Source organism: Corvus hawaiiensis, chromosome 2, assembly GCF_020740725.1.
Source record: "Corvus hawaiiensis isolate bCorHaw1 chromosome 2, bCorHaw1.pri.cur, whole genome shotgun sequence".
NCBI classification, from domain to species: Eukaryota; Metazoa; Chordata; class Aves; order Passeriformes; family Corvidae; genus Corvus; species Corvus hawaiiensis.
The window spans coordinates 68082940-68098858 of NC_063214.1; the positions used below are offsets into that span (position 1 = coordinate 68082940).

At 35.0% G+C, this 15919-nt stretch overlaps 1 protein-coding gene across 7 annotated transcripts in view; it reads right to left on the reverse strand.

Moving 5' to 3' along the window:
• PCDH9 (protocadherin 9) overlaps positions 1 to 15919 on the reverse strand; it is a 684038-nt gene that overhangs the window by 382007 nt on the left and 286112 nt on the right. For 4 of the 7 annotated variants that reach the window (XM_048295526.1, XM_048295523.1, XM_048295524.1 and 1 more), the window contains exon 3: positions 2137 to 2202. The exons of the other annotated variants lie outside the window; for them this stretch is intronic. In XM_048295526.1, coding sequence (XP_048151483.1) covers positions 2137 to 2202 — 66 coding nt within the window. The remainder of the gene's footprint in view (positions 1 to 2136; positions 2203 to 15919) is intronic. 7 annotated transcript variants of the gene reach the window in all.

Consider the following 15919-nt stretch of genomic DNA (forward strand, 5'->3'; position numbering starts at 1 on the left):
AAAGCCTAACATTCACAGGCACAGAAAAGAAGCCTTAATTAAACAGATTAAGCAGACTACTGTTGTCAGCTATTAAAAAAAAAAAAAACAAAAGCCAAAGGTTTTCCATGCCCACTATCAGCTGGTAAAGAGAATAACTTTTTCCATTTTTTAAAACCTATAACAAGAATGGGAAATATTTCACTCATTTGTGGAAATATCTTGAAGTATTGAACCTAGCTGAAAAAAATTTGTCTGACAAAGACAATTCTTAGGGAAAGGTTGAGACAGTTACATAAAATGTTCCAGAAATTATCTTAAAAGCTTAGAACTTTCTTCCTGTTTAGTTATTTTAGTACTTACTTTCTGGTAATTAACATCCAAATTCCTGAAATACATTTCCCTATCATGTGTTTGCACTTTTGCAATGAGATGTATAGAACAATATACCTTCCCTCAAAAATGGACTTGACCATGAAACATTACATATACATTGCTCTTAGATTTAAATAAATGAGTACACTACAACTCTTTATTTTAACATTAATATACAATGAAACATAAGCTTGACAGCTTCTGCTAAAACACTGCACCCAGTACCAATACAAAACGAGATACACCAAAGCTGAGCAAAGAACGTGTGTGCATGTTTAGTCTCACATGGTGTTCCATTGCCTGAATCCACCTCGGTGTGGTCCAACCATTATCTATTGCTGTAATAAGAATTTATAAACAGCTATAGGCACATAGATTTCTAGTGTTGGGCGCTAAATAGAATGGAATAAAATATTTCAGTTGGAAAAGACCTACACTGATCGTCTAGTCCATCTGTGAATCCCACTTATTACTGTGTTCACTTTAAATTACTTAGCTTCAACTGTGTCTAATGCCTTTTTTTACTGACAATTTCCTTCAAAATTCGTGTGGTAATCAATTAATTTGTAATCACTGAATTCTCTATAAATAGAAAGGAGACAGGTATCTAGGGGTTTTTAATCTAGATCAATTTTATAGTACACTAATAGAGATTCAACAAAGTTTATTCAAAGTATTTTACACTAAAAAAATGAAAGTAATCCCCTTGTGTCTGAAACGCCTACACTGAAGCTAAAATATGCTACTACTAAGGCTAAAAAGCCAAATATCCAGTAGGTAGTTAGAAAATGTAGTTTTAAATTTATAATCTGATACAGGAAGCTCCAATTTCCACAAAATTTTCTTCTGATGTAGCTTAAAGAAAATGCCAAAAAGTGTTTAGCTTTGGGAAATGAGACCTATATTATGAAGGAAATGACACTTTACTGTAAATTTATAGTTTAAATAGTTGAACAAATGTAATTAAATATATAATAAGATACAATTAAATTTAAATTGCATTTATTTCTTTCAACCTTTAAAACACTAGAAAGTTTTGAATTCCTACATGGAGTTTTCTGGTATTAGTTTTGGAGAGACTCTCCTAAAAAATACATGTAGTGGACAGATTCTACAGTCCTTTACTTCGCACAAAAATGCAGTGCGGAAACTAACAGATTAGACTGCATTTCTGCAAAAAAAGTACATATCTGAACAGACCATGGCTCTTCCTGAATGCCGGGCTTTAGAAATCAAAGCATTGAACTCCAGTTCTTCTCTGATTCCTGACTCTGAGAGTGGAGGACAGACAGCATCTGCCAGACTAATTTTCTGAGAAGTACACATAGTGCTCAAAAGGAGATTGTTATTTCACTGGCTTACTGGGTTGGAGTCCAGAAGGAAGTTTGTTACACAAGACTTTCAAGAGGATGTCTGGAGAGGGGTACTGTTCAGTAGGTCCGGCTGTGAGTCATTAATTGCTCTGAGAGGCAGTAACTAACCACTCGCTTGTCTGAGTAAAGATAAGAGAAATGGCCTTATTATAAACTTCAGCTGAGAAAGTCTCTCTTCCCCCTGTCAGATGCTACTGCACAGTTCTAGTTCACTACAGGCATTACTTCAGCTTTGCACTAGACTGACAATATTGAAAGGAATGGAAACACACTTGCATACATTTGCAGTACTGCACTTAAGAGCCCTGCAGGAGTTTGGTCCTTTGAATTCAATGACAGCAGGACCCAAAAATGCCTATCTTAAAATTAAATGCTTATTTTATTTATTGCAGTGGATCTTGTATCTTACCACCCATGGTTTGTCAGGTACCCAAATCTCCCACAAGTACTTCGGCATATCTCCAAAATTCAGTGCCTAAAAAGCAATAATATTTAAATAAAAAAGGTGTGTCATTCTTACTACAGATCTTCAGATCACCCACCTCCCCAAATGGCCCAATATTGGTACTGTAGAAAGCAAAATGTGAATAAATTTCTACTGAAGACAGATAAATAACTTTTTATGAGGGTTCACAAACTCCAGAGGCCATGGTCTAGTGTTACCAAACATATGGGCGGTAACATTTAAAATGCTACTTCAAGCATCAGTGTGGGTTCTGAAAGCTGATTTCGAAACATTTTGTTGTAGTCAGGCAACAGATTTTCAGATGGGTTTTTATTTTTCTGTTTAGTGAACTACCAAATTGTCTCATAATAAGAAGAAACTTTTCTCCTTTTTTAGTTTAATGCACTATTAAGCTTTTTATTAAGATATTATTAATCAGCCTTGAGACTTGAAAAAGCAAAACCAGCAGATCTTTGAAACTGCAGTTAAAGCTGTGTTTAAAGTGGGAGCATTAATGGATGTTCATGCTCTGTTACTAACTGCTGAATATAAATAGCACTATATACTACTTCAGGTTCCCTCCTGAGTATAATACTCACACACCCCAAAATATCTCATCTCCAAGGACTAGAGTCATGAAGACTGTGTGTATATGACTGTAAGAGAACAGTGGAGGGAAAGTTCAGTAGGTTACTAAATTTGTGTTTTCAAATCTGCCTATTCCAAGAGGAACTGATCTGGTTACTTAACCCAACAACAGAAAACTACTACGATAGTTCTGAACTATCTGAGCCAAAAAAACACATGCATTCGGAAGGACAGTCAGAAAGTCAAGTGTCAGCACAGCACAGCACTTTACACTGTTCGATTTTATTTGAGAAAAGAAAGCTTCCCAGAGAGAGAACATTACATTAAGAGTAATGTTTTCGGAAAGTCGGACAATTTCAAATCCATTCTCTGTAGAGTAATATGCCCAAATTGCAAACAAGCACTGTGTGCCTCATATTCAGAAAGAACATTAGTATTCTGTACAGAATGGTTTATCCACTCCTTTACCACTGTATAGTGAGCAAAATCCTCAGAACACTTTACATCAAATAGTACTTTTACTTGCAATGGAAAACACACGTCTCTTCCAAAGTACTCCCAACAGTTACCTTGGTTGTCTCACAAAAGTTCTGTGTTCTTGGAGAATTCTATCACAGTTCTGAAAGCTTTTTCAAGAAATCCCCTTGAAAGCAGAAAGTCGTCTTAAGTATTTTACCTACCAAAAGTATTCTCCTCTGATATCTGAAGTCACATTTCCAACTAAATTTAGGAAGCCCCTTCTTTGTCATCTAAAATTTTAATTGGGAAAAAAATCCACAAAACAACCCAATCCACAAAACCCCAAATTAAGATGCGTTAGGACAACCAGAAGTGTTATTTGGTCTTACACAAGCAGCAATGTTATTTGGTCTTACACTCTGCATGAAAAGGCACTTACGCAATCCATGGAGATTAATAGGGATAGTTTAACAATAAGGTAAAGCCACCGGGAACACCTCATTCTAAAATCTGCCTGTATTTTCTGTGACATTTTACATATGATTGTTTTCCTCATTTACATGAGTACAAATGAAGAGCAATTCACCCAAAGGCAACAGAATTAAACTGGTTAAAAGGCAAAGAAGGAGTCCCTGTGGACCAAGCTCTCTTTTAGAATGTATATTGCACAGTTTTATCCACTTTGATAAAGTGATGAGTTTTTGAAAGCATACTCCATATTACCTAATACCTCCCTACTTCTTAGAAAGTCACCTTTACAGAAATGTCACCTTTGCAGAAATAGTAAGTAGTTTCCTGAAAATAATTGGAAAGGAATTACAGGACAAATTTCTATCACAAATAATGCATGTTTCCCCTATCCCCTTAGCTGGTTGAAAGCTTACGGAGACCATCAAAATAAAACAGGAACGAGCAGGGATAAAATCTCATTCACATACATAACAATTTGCAGATTGAAAAGACAAATTCGTGGCATCATAAAATACAATGCCTTTTTTCTACAAAAAGCAGACTACTGCTACATCAGAAGTGAAATATGTCTCCCTCACTTTCCCATGCTTTTGGCTAAGATCATTACATATTGCAGGGACAGGAAAGAGAACCAGGGAAGCAACAGACTCACAAGAGCTTCTCTGACTCCCCATTCTTTTTTACAGCTTCCCTGTGTGCACTAGCTGGTAGAAAGCTGTACAGAAAGCAATCCCTGCTCTCAGTCTTCCAGTGGAAATTCCAACCACTATTAAACTTGGATCGTTCTCTTCACACAAATAAATTACAGCTTGAGGCTGAAGGAAAAAAAAAGTTTTGATACAGAGGAGAGGAAAAAAAGTAGTTGTAAAATACAAGTAAAATAAATATTATTTTTAATTATTATGAAGAATGAAGTTCTAACAGGAAATGAGTCCCTTGTCCCTGAGGTCAGTGTAAAAAATACTCTCATCAGCTGATGACCTAAATTCATGATTCCTGCAATGGTTCATGACTGCCATACATTTAAAATACAGGGTTGGATTCATGAGGTCTTAAGAATTTATGACTTCCCTAAAAGGTGTTGAAAAGTCAATAAAATTTAAGGTATTATAAAACATGCAAGATCTGTTTCTGTAAAACTTAGTACAGTTTTATCTTTTTCTTTCTGTTTCTCTATTTCATGAGCTGACATCAGCAAAATCTTTCAACCAAAATGCACACTAGCTTTTTATTTCATTTATCATCCCACATTTACAAACAAAAATGTTATGGGAATATCTTGAGCTAAACAGTTTGGATGGAAGAGGGAAATGACAAAGTCAGCATCAAAGATGAGATTGCGATCCAAAGCAAGGAAGAGAACAGAAAAAACTTGCCAATTGCTTTTTCCCAATAAAATGAACAGATAGAAGCACAGACCTCTAAGAGTAATGAAAACAACCTACTGTGTCATCATTTTATGCAAGAAAGGGAGAGAAAAGATTAGCCTAAAACTCCTACAATAATATGGATTTTTTCAGCTGACAAAAGCAGTACTATATAAAATCTTTTCTGCGCTTTATTTCTAATTACCTTCTATCCTTTAATGAACACGAAAGCACTTGATCTTGAAAGTCCTTGTGCAGTCAAAACTCCCACTAAAATTAATGGGACATTTTTTCCAGCCTAAGAGCTCTGAGATCAGTCCTCATACTTAGCTCTTTCTAAGCTATTTCCATTAATCAAACTTCTTAGGTGTTTTCCTCTCCTTTTCCACTAGGATCATATATTAAAATTTACAGACAGTAGAAATCATAACCTTGCCTCAGGAAGAAAGCTTGCTGCACTTTGTTATCCTCAAAAGTTTAACTCAATCTCACAAGTAAAACCCTGATTCAGAAGAACCTTGACTACCTGGACACCTAATACTTAATTTTGGCCTCTTTCAACAGTTCTGACAGATGTTGTGACAGTGCCCATGGAAGTTAAGCTGTCTAAATTACACAATTGCCTGTGGAAGTCAAGCTGTCAGAATTACACAACTGAGATGCACATACACAAACTTTCTAAGCAGATAAATCTCACTGAAACTAATAGAAGAAAACATAAGGGACTCTGAACAGCCCTGTGTCTCACTCCCAGCAAGAAAGGGACTAACGTTCAATGCCTGTTTCTCCTACTGAGGCTCACACAACCTGCAACATATGTCTGACATGCCTAAGAGGAATAAAATTAAATCATTACTTGTATGCCTCAATAAACCCTTAATTTTGCAGACTTCATTTTGCAATGAAAACTAGCGAAAAATTCTGTATTCAAAGGAATTTACTGTTATTATGGCTTTAAGAGGGTAGCATCAATACCCCACCTCTCAGTTTTCTCCCACTGAAATAGAATAGGTGGGCCTTGCATAAAAATAAAAATAAGATACACTGTAACCTGTCAAATGATGTGGTACTAACACTGTCCTAAGAAAAATTATGAGACTCATTTATGGTTGATAGGTCTTAGCAAGGATAATCTCCGTTGTTTTTTTTTTTTTCTTCAACAACAGTACAGTAATGCGTATATATGACAAAACTGTCAAGACACCACAGCATTTAATTGTTCATTTAGAGAGCCTGTGAGTGACTGCTGCACCAGCATACAGTCATGGAATAATACAATTCTGTATGGATTCTTACATAGAATTACATCTTCCTGTGAGGATGCTATATATCTGTGAAGATTCTGTAACACTGCCTTCATTTATGAGAAATTCAAGCATAATGAACTTCTGATCTTTTAATTATATTGAACACATAAAGATCCAGCAGATGACAAAATGAAGGAGAAATAAGGATGATGGACTGATTTGCACTTTGACTCATTAATACACACACATAAAATACTTCCACAGTAAACACTTAGTTGAAGAAGCAGCACCACATCAAGTCACTAGGTTCTCTGCTTTGCCAGCTGGCCAGGTATAAATTTACTTCAGCATTCTTTTGCCTACAGCTTGTCTTTATGTTTAAATGCTGTAATTTACAGTACTTGAAAACACATAGAAAAATATTAAATAAATAATACCTACTGATGATGGTTGCTCATCATGGAAGAGGAAAGAAACAACAGAAAGAAAAAGCAGCAACTACATAATTTACAAAGATAAGAAATTTTACATATTTTCAAAAACGAAACCAACAAAAAAACCTACACAGGAACAGTCACTTTCTAAAGGATGAAGTAAAACCTTAAAAGGCAAAGTGTAATTTTCTTTTTTTAAAAGAATGAAGAATAATTCAAGTAAGAATATGTCAGTGTTAGAACTAAAAGGTTCACAAGATTTGCAATTATTTTCCTGTGTGAGGAATTAAGTATGTATTTAGAAAGACAAATGAACATTTTGTCAGATAAAGAACTGAAGTACATTTTTCACTGCCTTTTTCCTTTTTTTTTTAAACCCAGTCTGGAAACTACCTATACTGGTATTAGCAATGAGTACAGAACACAGAAAATCTAGCTACATAAATGTTTTGGAGATGACAGAGAAATTCTACCTCATCGGAAGAAAGCAAAAAGAGGCTTTATAATTCAGTATTGATTCTCAAAGCATGTGCATTCCTCCACACATTTCTGTATTTGCAGTAATTTATGCTATCAAAAATTTTACTGTAAGAATCACATCTCTCAATCACCATTGCCTCACAGACCCATATCCCCTGCGTTTATCCCAGGTTCCTTTAGTAAGTCTCTGATACTTGACTAGTAATGGTTAAAATGAGATGTAAGGAGGAATTAACACTGCAAAGACAGTGCAAGCATAAGAGCAAGTTCACCTTTCATATTTTACAGTCAATTCATTGCTCTCTTCTACTTATTGTCTATGTAATGTCTAATTAATGCTGATCTCCTGATGTGAGACCATTGACAGATGTAAACTTCATCACATGTAAGGTACTGAATATATAATTCCAGCAGAAGTCTTCTCTTATTTTGAACAGACATCTAGATGCAATCCACACATAAGGACAACGTAATCCAATTATTAACTAAATACCTCTTGGTATTTCTAGTACAGTGCAAATCTTGATGGCTGAAATGGATCTGGACTGACTGTTAATGATGACAGTTTATAACTGGTTTCAACCATAAAAGATTATATTATCATCCTGCAAATATCAAATTACTGTGGTTGTTTACTTCTTCAGTGTTTACTAAATTATCATCTGTGAAATCTTCCACCCTCATCTCAAGGGCAAAGGAAAGACAGGGTGTGTAAGACAAAGAATAATGTGTGGTTCCTGAGAAAGAGATGACCACCATTTAAGCTTATGTGGATTACCCCTATGTGAAATAAATTGGTGGTTTAAATCTAGCTCAAAGTAGATGTGATTTATCAATGAAAAAATACAAGTAAACTACTTACTGGTAACTCTAAGGTCAAAAAGATCAAAGATCCAAACCACTACCTGACCAACAGTGATTGGTTCTTTGCACTGATGGTCATTGCACTGCACCTGTTCTGTGGATACATTTTGGAAAAAGTGGATGATAAGGGGCTATGTATCACCTCTCACGACTGTGAAACTTTCTTCAGGTGAAACTGCAGAAAGGTCAGTTGTATGAACACACCCCCAGCAACAGTCAGGGGACAGACTGGTTCAGGAGCTGCAGTATTAAGTTAGCAAACTCTATGTAATGGGAAAGAAAGAAAAAAAGAGCGCACTTTTTTACTCTCCAGAGATTTCCAAATGCTAAGTGGCACTATGCTAAAAACAAAAACAGAAAAACCAATCAACAAACCAACCAACAAAAAAAAAAAAAAAAAAGAAGTGGAATAGAATCTTTCTAATCTTTCTTTAAAAGCAGAAATCCTTCTTCCTCACTTTCTCTCAGAGGCAGCATATTATGGTGCAAAGGACAATCCTTTACATCTCAGAAGAGGACTCTAGTATGGTGGAAAGACTCTTCTTAGTCAAGAAAAGCTACATTTTGCTAAAATTCCAAAAGTGGATGGGATTCAACTGTGAAAATGGCACTATAGTTCAATACACTCATTTTTTTCCACAATTGAATGCTTTGGCTCCAACCCTATGAAGTCTATCAGCTCAAATACATGCTGGGAATAAACACATACTTTCTCATCAATTCTCTGTTACGAAGAAGAGAGCAGCAACCCTCTCATTGAGGAGGAGGGATGCAGGTGATTACTGCTGCCATTCAAAACAAGTAAGTGCAAACTTCTGACAATAGTCAGAAGAAAATCAGGAGATAAACGTGATCAGTTTATTTTTCTCACTATAAAGAATAGTGATAAAGTAATCCTAATGAAGACCACCGGGATATCAAAGAAACAAAGCAATGCTTGAAAGAAACTTCAGAAGCTACCCTGATTACAATGCCTACGGTATGATTGACTTAGCCCACTGTTAGTAGCTTTCCCTCTCACAAACTGAAAAAAAAAAAAAGTTTGTCAAGATTTGCATAAAGAACCTACATTGTTACAGACATTCCTATTCAATTATTCATATAACTTGTTTCTAATAAGTCTAACCTTAATTTTCTCTTCTCTCTGAATGCCACAGATTTTATCCCAGTTCTTACATTGATATTAATACTGGAGGGAGAGGAAGGGGTTGTGTTGAGGTTTAACCCATTACATATATAATAATACAATTAACAGATTTGTTTCACTAATGAGTTAAAGGCTGATTCATACCCTAAGATGTCTTATCTGTATTGATCCTACTGTCACCCATGACCGCCATATTGAGAAAAAAAGAAGTAACACCTTCCCTTTTGTGCTTCTTCATAAACATGACTTACCATTTTAAACAAAACATATCATCTTCAAGCTCTTTAATTTTTTTTCTGATTCTACAAAAGCCAGACCTGAAGTTAAAACAGAAGTCAATAAAATAATGTTGTCTTTGCAGCAATTTGCACAGCAAAAATGTTTCACTCACATTAAACAAGAAAACGAAAAAACATTTTTCAGTAAGATAATGCCAAACTGAACTCAAAGGTCTAAAATCTTGGCTTGTTATACCATCCCACACTAATCCTTTCATTGCCTGCAGTTGATTTATATCAGTGAGTATTACAATATAATGTAATTAGTAATGGTAATATTACCACAAATAGTATAAACAGCTCTGCTCTACTGCCTTTAAATTATTTTTGTAAGCATGTTAATAACATACCATCAAGCATCAATACAAATCCTTGACAGCTTCTTGAAAAAAGATTATGCATGTCTAAGCAATTTTCTCATACACAGGTTTTCTTTAGAAAACATGTTGTCACTATTCCATTAGCTCAAAAGGGAGGGTATGCATAAAAGAATCTCTGCTAAAGCAGTCTGACTGCTCGCCAGGAAAGCATATGTTCAATAGTCTGTATTTACTACTGGCTGGGTTAGGGTTGTAGGTAGCACAACACGGAATGAATTTAATCTTTAAAAGATGTCTAGCAGTGCAGTGAATGAGCCCTTTGAATGGCACAAGCCCTCATTTTGACAGTATTTCAACAGGGACTGTTGGAAAGAAAGCAGAGTAGATTAACAGATATGTAGACCAGACATCTTAGGTCTGATCCAGAGTCTCTGAAGTCCACCAGAATTTGGATGGTGTCCTAAACTAGACATCTTCCTGGAACAATTGAAAAAAAATTCTCATACATCATCCAAAAAAACAAAACAAAACAAAACAAAAAAACCTACTACCAAACCTAAACCCAAAATGAAATTTGTGTATTTTTGCTGAATATCCCACCATAATTTAAGGGCACCAAACTTCCCACAGTCAAATGCTACATAACTGGCAAAGGTAAAAAACACAGTCTGTAACTCAGCATTCCAACCTCTGTTATGTTGATCTACCCTCTGGAAGTGCCACTACTTTTGCTATAGATGGAGACAAGCGTAGGCATCTATCATTTTGCTGTCGAAAAGTTCAGCAAGGATCTTATCATCATTATTCAAAGATATTTTCCATACTGTCAGATGGTTGGCTGATTTGATTCTCTTTCCATTTTGTATGGAACTATTTGCTTAATAAGATATTCAGAATGCCAACAGGTATCCTTAACACTATGATAAGATACATATGAGCCTAGAGAAAAGTCAGTTTTGTCAGGTTAAATTATACAGAGATGGAAAACAGATTTTTCTCTAATCTCTTTCTTTTTTTTTTTTTTTTTTCCAAAACAGTATTTTAACTCATTAATGGAAGTATTTTAACTGAGTGTTCTTCAAAATTTCTGTCTATAGTCAATGTCTTTCATGGAATATTTCAGTCTAAATTTTTACAGTTTGGTTACTGCAAGCAAAAATATAATGGAAGTGTGGATTTGATTTTAGTTGGTCTGGTTGGTTGTTTTTGTGAGGGAAATATTGGGTAGTTGTTGTTGTGGTTTCTGGGATTTTCTGTGAAAGCATACACAATCCCAACTATGGCTATTGATAGAAATTTATGTTTATAGGTATACTCACAGTTTATCTGAAGGAAAGTTATGTTACATGACTGTATTAAATATCTTCTGTGATGTTTCCACTAATCAATACCTTCACAATCATTTTACTGAAACCATAATCTTGAGGAACAAAACCTACCTCTTCTGACTTTGAAATTTTGTCTTGCTTGGGAAACCAAGAAAATGGAAAAGATGCCTAAGTCAGCCTAAACAAAATCCTTATTTTGACTCTCAAATAAAGAGAATTTACCATTACATGGATGCATCAGTCACCTGTTTCACTTCTAGTGCTGAGTTGAAATTTTACAGCTGCTTCTCCTCTTTTGATTTCACTTAATACTCTTACATTTGAAGTGGCTGATGTTTGCCAAATAGCAGTATCATGTTAAAATAAGCAAAAATTTTTATTCTTTAATTAAGGGTCATCATGAAGTCATCCCTCCTGTTGTGAGATACTACTTAGAGAAGAGGAAAGAGACTTTCAAGATCCCCACCATCTAAGGATTGCTTAGGATGTGAAGATTAGGGATCTGTTATATCATTCATTTCTATGGCAGCTGGCATGAAAATACAGAGAAACAATGTATAAATCTTCCTTTCCCTAGTTTTGCCTAGAACACTCACACAGAACCAGGACTGACCAGGAAGATACAGTTCAGTAACTCAGTTTCAGTTTAAGCAGCCAAGATGAGCATCCTCATTACTCCTAGGCTGTTGACAAAAGTAATTCATTTGATTAGTCTATTGTACTAACTTTAAAAACCACCAGTTGTGAGAGTTTTATATTGCATTGACATTTAGTGTCCTGTTGCAAAGCTAATATTCCCCAATATGGTACAGAATCCTCTCATAACCAGCTGATAACATAGCAACATATTTGAAGTTTTTAACTCTGAAATCCAACTTTTTAAGTTATTTTCATAAAATTCAATATTATCCTAAGAAAATATTATCATATAAATGATTTTAGAATCCATTTTACCATGATAATTACTTCTGTCTGATTTTGCAAAGGTAGACAGCAGTTAATGCTATGATACAATTTCAGTATTTAATTACACAGAATCTTTTAAATTGTGAATTTAGGAAAATAAAATAATTTTTAAAGCCCTGAACTTAAAGCACAAATGGGCAGTTTAGTGCTAAAAGAAAATAATTTTATGAAGCCTAGAAGAAACTGTGAAAACCATGTAAGAAGTTAAATATTGGAAAGGGAAATGTATAAATTAACTTTTGTATGGCAAAAATTTTGTCTGGTATGTTTTACTAAAAAGCACTTACTGCAGGAGTATTGCACAAAGTTCTTCAAATTAATTATATGGATCCATCAACTAATTGTTTTTACTCGCCAAACAAATTCTAATCACCAAGTGTAACAATTTTTTTTTTTTTTCCTCTACACAACTTTTATTTGAATGGGTCATCACAGCAGTTTATTGTATGTTCCCTCTCTTTTATATACATATATTACTTATTTATTTGTACCTGGATAAGCAGGAGGAAAAAATTCAATTCCTGGCCTACATCTGATTGAGGATTGGAGAAAAACCTCAATAGCTGCAAACAAATGTCTTGAAAATTTGAAGTAAAGTTCAACATGTAGTTGCCTGGAACTTTAAATTCCTCTATGAAGATGGGGTACTAAAGAGGAAGATCCTCTCACTTTCAAAATTTTCTAGTGTAGTTTTCAAGCCAGCACAGCAATACTGTGTCATTTTCTGTGTGCATACACTCTACAGGATTGGTCATTCTTCTAGACAGAAAAAAAACCCCAAACCCATATGCAGTCCTTTATTTCAGAAAACAGACTCTAAACCAAGATTTACAACAAACAATTCATGCTGGTCCTAGAAAAAGCAAGAGATAAGCAAGCATCCCTCAAGCTTTCTCCCAGCTTCTGATGATTTGAAAATCAGCCTGACAGCTATTTAGAAATCCACAACTGTTCTCAGTATTTCATATTTATGCAGGGTAATGCCTCAAACAACAGATAAAAGTGATCATATAAATTAGCTAAAGCTGAACTGTCCTAAGGAGGCAACTGTGAGGCTTTAGGGTGTGTTTTAATCTTTTTTTTTCTAATTCTGTCTCTAATAAAGATTAGTACCTAGTGACTCAAATCACACATATTTTGGAATCTTCAGTATTATTACTCTTTAAGTATCCAATAACAGAAAAAAAAAAAAAAAACCAAACATGCAAAACAAACCATGAGTTTAAGAAGTCCAGTTAATACAAACAGTAGTAACATATTTATTTAGTATTCTGTCCATAGAGTGATGTTCTCACTATTACAGAGTTCAACAGAAGATGCTACAGAATGTCTTTAGCTGAAAACACTACATTTCCCACTGTGTCTCCCATGACAACCAGGCTTCTCTGAAAACAAACTGTACCACCCGAAGGCATCAAGAGTAGTAGAAAGAATTTGCATTCTTCCTTCTGTTGACTTTACCAGAAAAAAAAAAAATTGAGCTTCACCACATTGAGAGCTAAAGCAAAGTCTTAGTTTTCCCTTGCAAAATCCTACATAACAAATGAATCAAGAATTGCACCAGCATACAAATACATAAACCTGACTAACTCGCTTGTTCTGATAGAAGTCTTGAGATACCAATAAAACTGAAAAAGCAAGTAACAGAGCAGGGTACAAGGACATATACCAACAGAATTAAGCAGCTGTCATCTGCTAAACTCCAGAATTTGGTAAACGTTCACAAATCCCAATCAAACCTTTTCACGGCAACTTTTTAATTTTGTAAACTTCTGTCGAGGTTTACACAATCTCACACTTTGCTGCCACCAGAAAGACAGCCCTCACTTTCTTCTCTTTTGCTGGGCACATCCTATACCAGTACTTAAATCACATAGCTCACCAGTTTTGTCAGTTCCTTGAACTGACTAAAAACTAGATCTGCCTCCCCAATTATTATTTTTCCCAGAAGAGCTGAACAATCACTAGCACTAACACAAGAGAGGTGGCAAGAACAGACAGCTGGAAGCAGGGGAAAGAGCACAACTTGCCTCTTTGGCAGTAGTGTGGTCAAAACTGGTGCTGATAGATCAAAGAGAAAGGTAGAGTTTTATATGACAGGAGCTGTATCTTGTTCCATATTCTTCTCCTGAACTGGGAAAACATGAGATGAACATGAATTCCCATTAGAACTAGCTTTATTATACAGTCAGCTAACACCAGTACTTTTTCACTATCTGGAACAATGATCTGATGATTTATAGTATTGGGAGCTAGGCTATCATTCCACTAGGGGCACACTGAGTAGCATCTTGACTTTTTAAAACTCAGTAAAACAGGTTCTTTAAAAGACCAAGTAGCCACAGAACCAGAGGATTTGGTCAGAAACATCTGCCAAAGTAATCACTTCACTGTTCCCTTGGGAGCCATTAAAAAAAAGTTCATCAGACATCTACCACAACAGAGCCTATAAAAGGCATTTAAAGAAGGAAAGAAAGCCAAAACAAAGTGCTCACAGTAAAATACAACTGCTTGCTCTTCAGATCTAGTAGATGACTACTAATTTCACATTAATATGAGAGAAATCACAAAAAACACAGTGAAAATATGTCTTTGTGAAGAAATAAATTTAACTAATACTAATCATGATTAAAAACACAAAACCAAAAAAAAAACCAAAAAACGAGACCAAAAAACATAGAAAAGAGCCTTCAGGAGTAAAAAGTAATGATTTTTAATATCAGTGGTCCACCCCAGACAATTATTGGAAGTGCACATCTAGAAAATTTACTTAACTTGAAACAGTGCAGATTTAAACTGTGTGCCTTGAATATTTACTGAATAGTATAAAGTAACTGCTTCTTCAAATAAGTGTCTGGACTTGGAGATACAATGTGGTTTTCTTTCGAGAAAGATCAACTTGACACCACACAATCTCAGAACTGAACTTTCAGAGTAAGTAAGTTTCTATGAATCTTACAAAATTTCAGATTGCACCTGAAAACAGAAGTCAGAAGTTCTTAGACCTTTTCTTTTTTTTTTTAAATTAAGATTTAGATTGTACAATTCTAGAGATTATTTAGGGAAAGGTCCAAAAAGTAATTATTTTCCAGATGTATTTCAATCTCATTGTTAGTCATTCTCCTTAATTTATGTCAGCCTTATTATATAAATATATTTATCAAAATGGTATCTTCATAAATGTCATAATGACAAACTTTGAATATACCCTAGAAATGTTGATGTGTACTCAGTAATAAATGTATTTGGAAAATAAACCATTTAAAGAATGCTTTCACATTTCAGAGATCTGCACAGATCTTCTTCCCTCTCAACTAAAATAAGCATTTGACTTTTCCAAAAGCATCTGTGCAAATAACTTATTAAAGGTAGGTCCTCAGAACAGGGATTAGAAGAGGGGAGCTGGAACATCAGCAGCAGCCTGTGAAGTTAAATTACACCTACAAAATCCATGCATCAGCAGTTATGCCTAAACGTTGTGTAAACTATGTATATGTCACCCTACTGTAAGTAACTTTCCAATCACTGGAAAAGGCAGTATTTTCAATCACTGATAAAGCCAGTATATAAATAGAGTATCTGTTTTGTTTTAAAATCCAACATACTGCTTATCTAAAGACATTTTGCAATGGCAAGGCCCTAAAGCATTCACTTCTTACTCAGGTTTAACTGTGTGAGATCTGAGCTAAACTAAATGCCATCATTTCATGAGCTGCACCAATCTGATCTGAGAGCTTCTGCTGTACAAATGCCCAGTTCCCTTGCTCTGATCCCTTCTCTTACTGAAACAGATCCAGT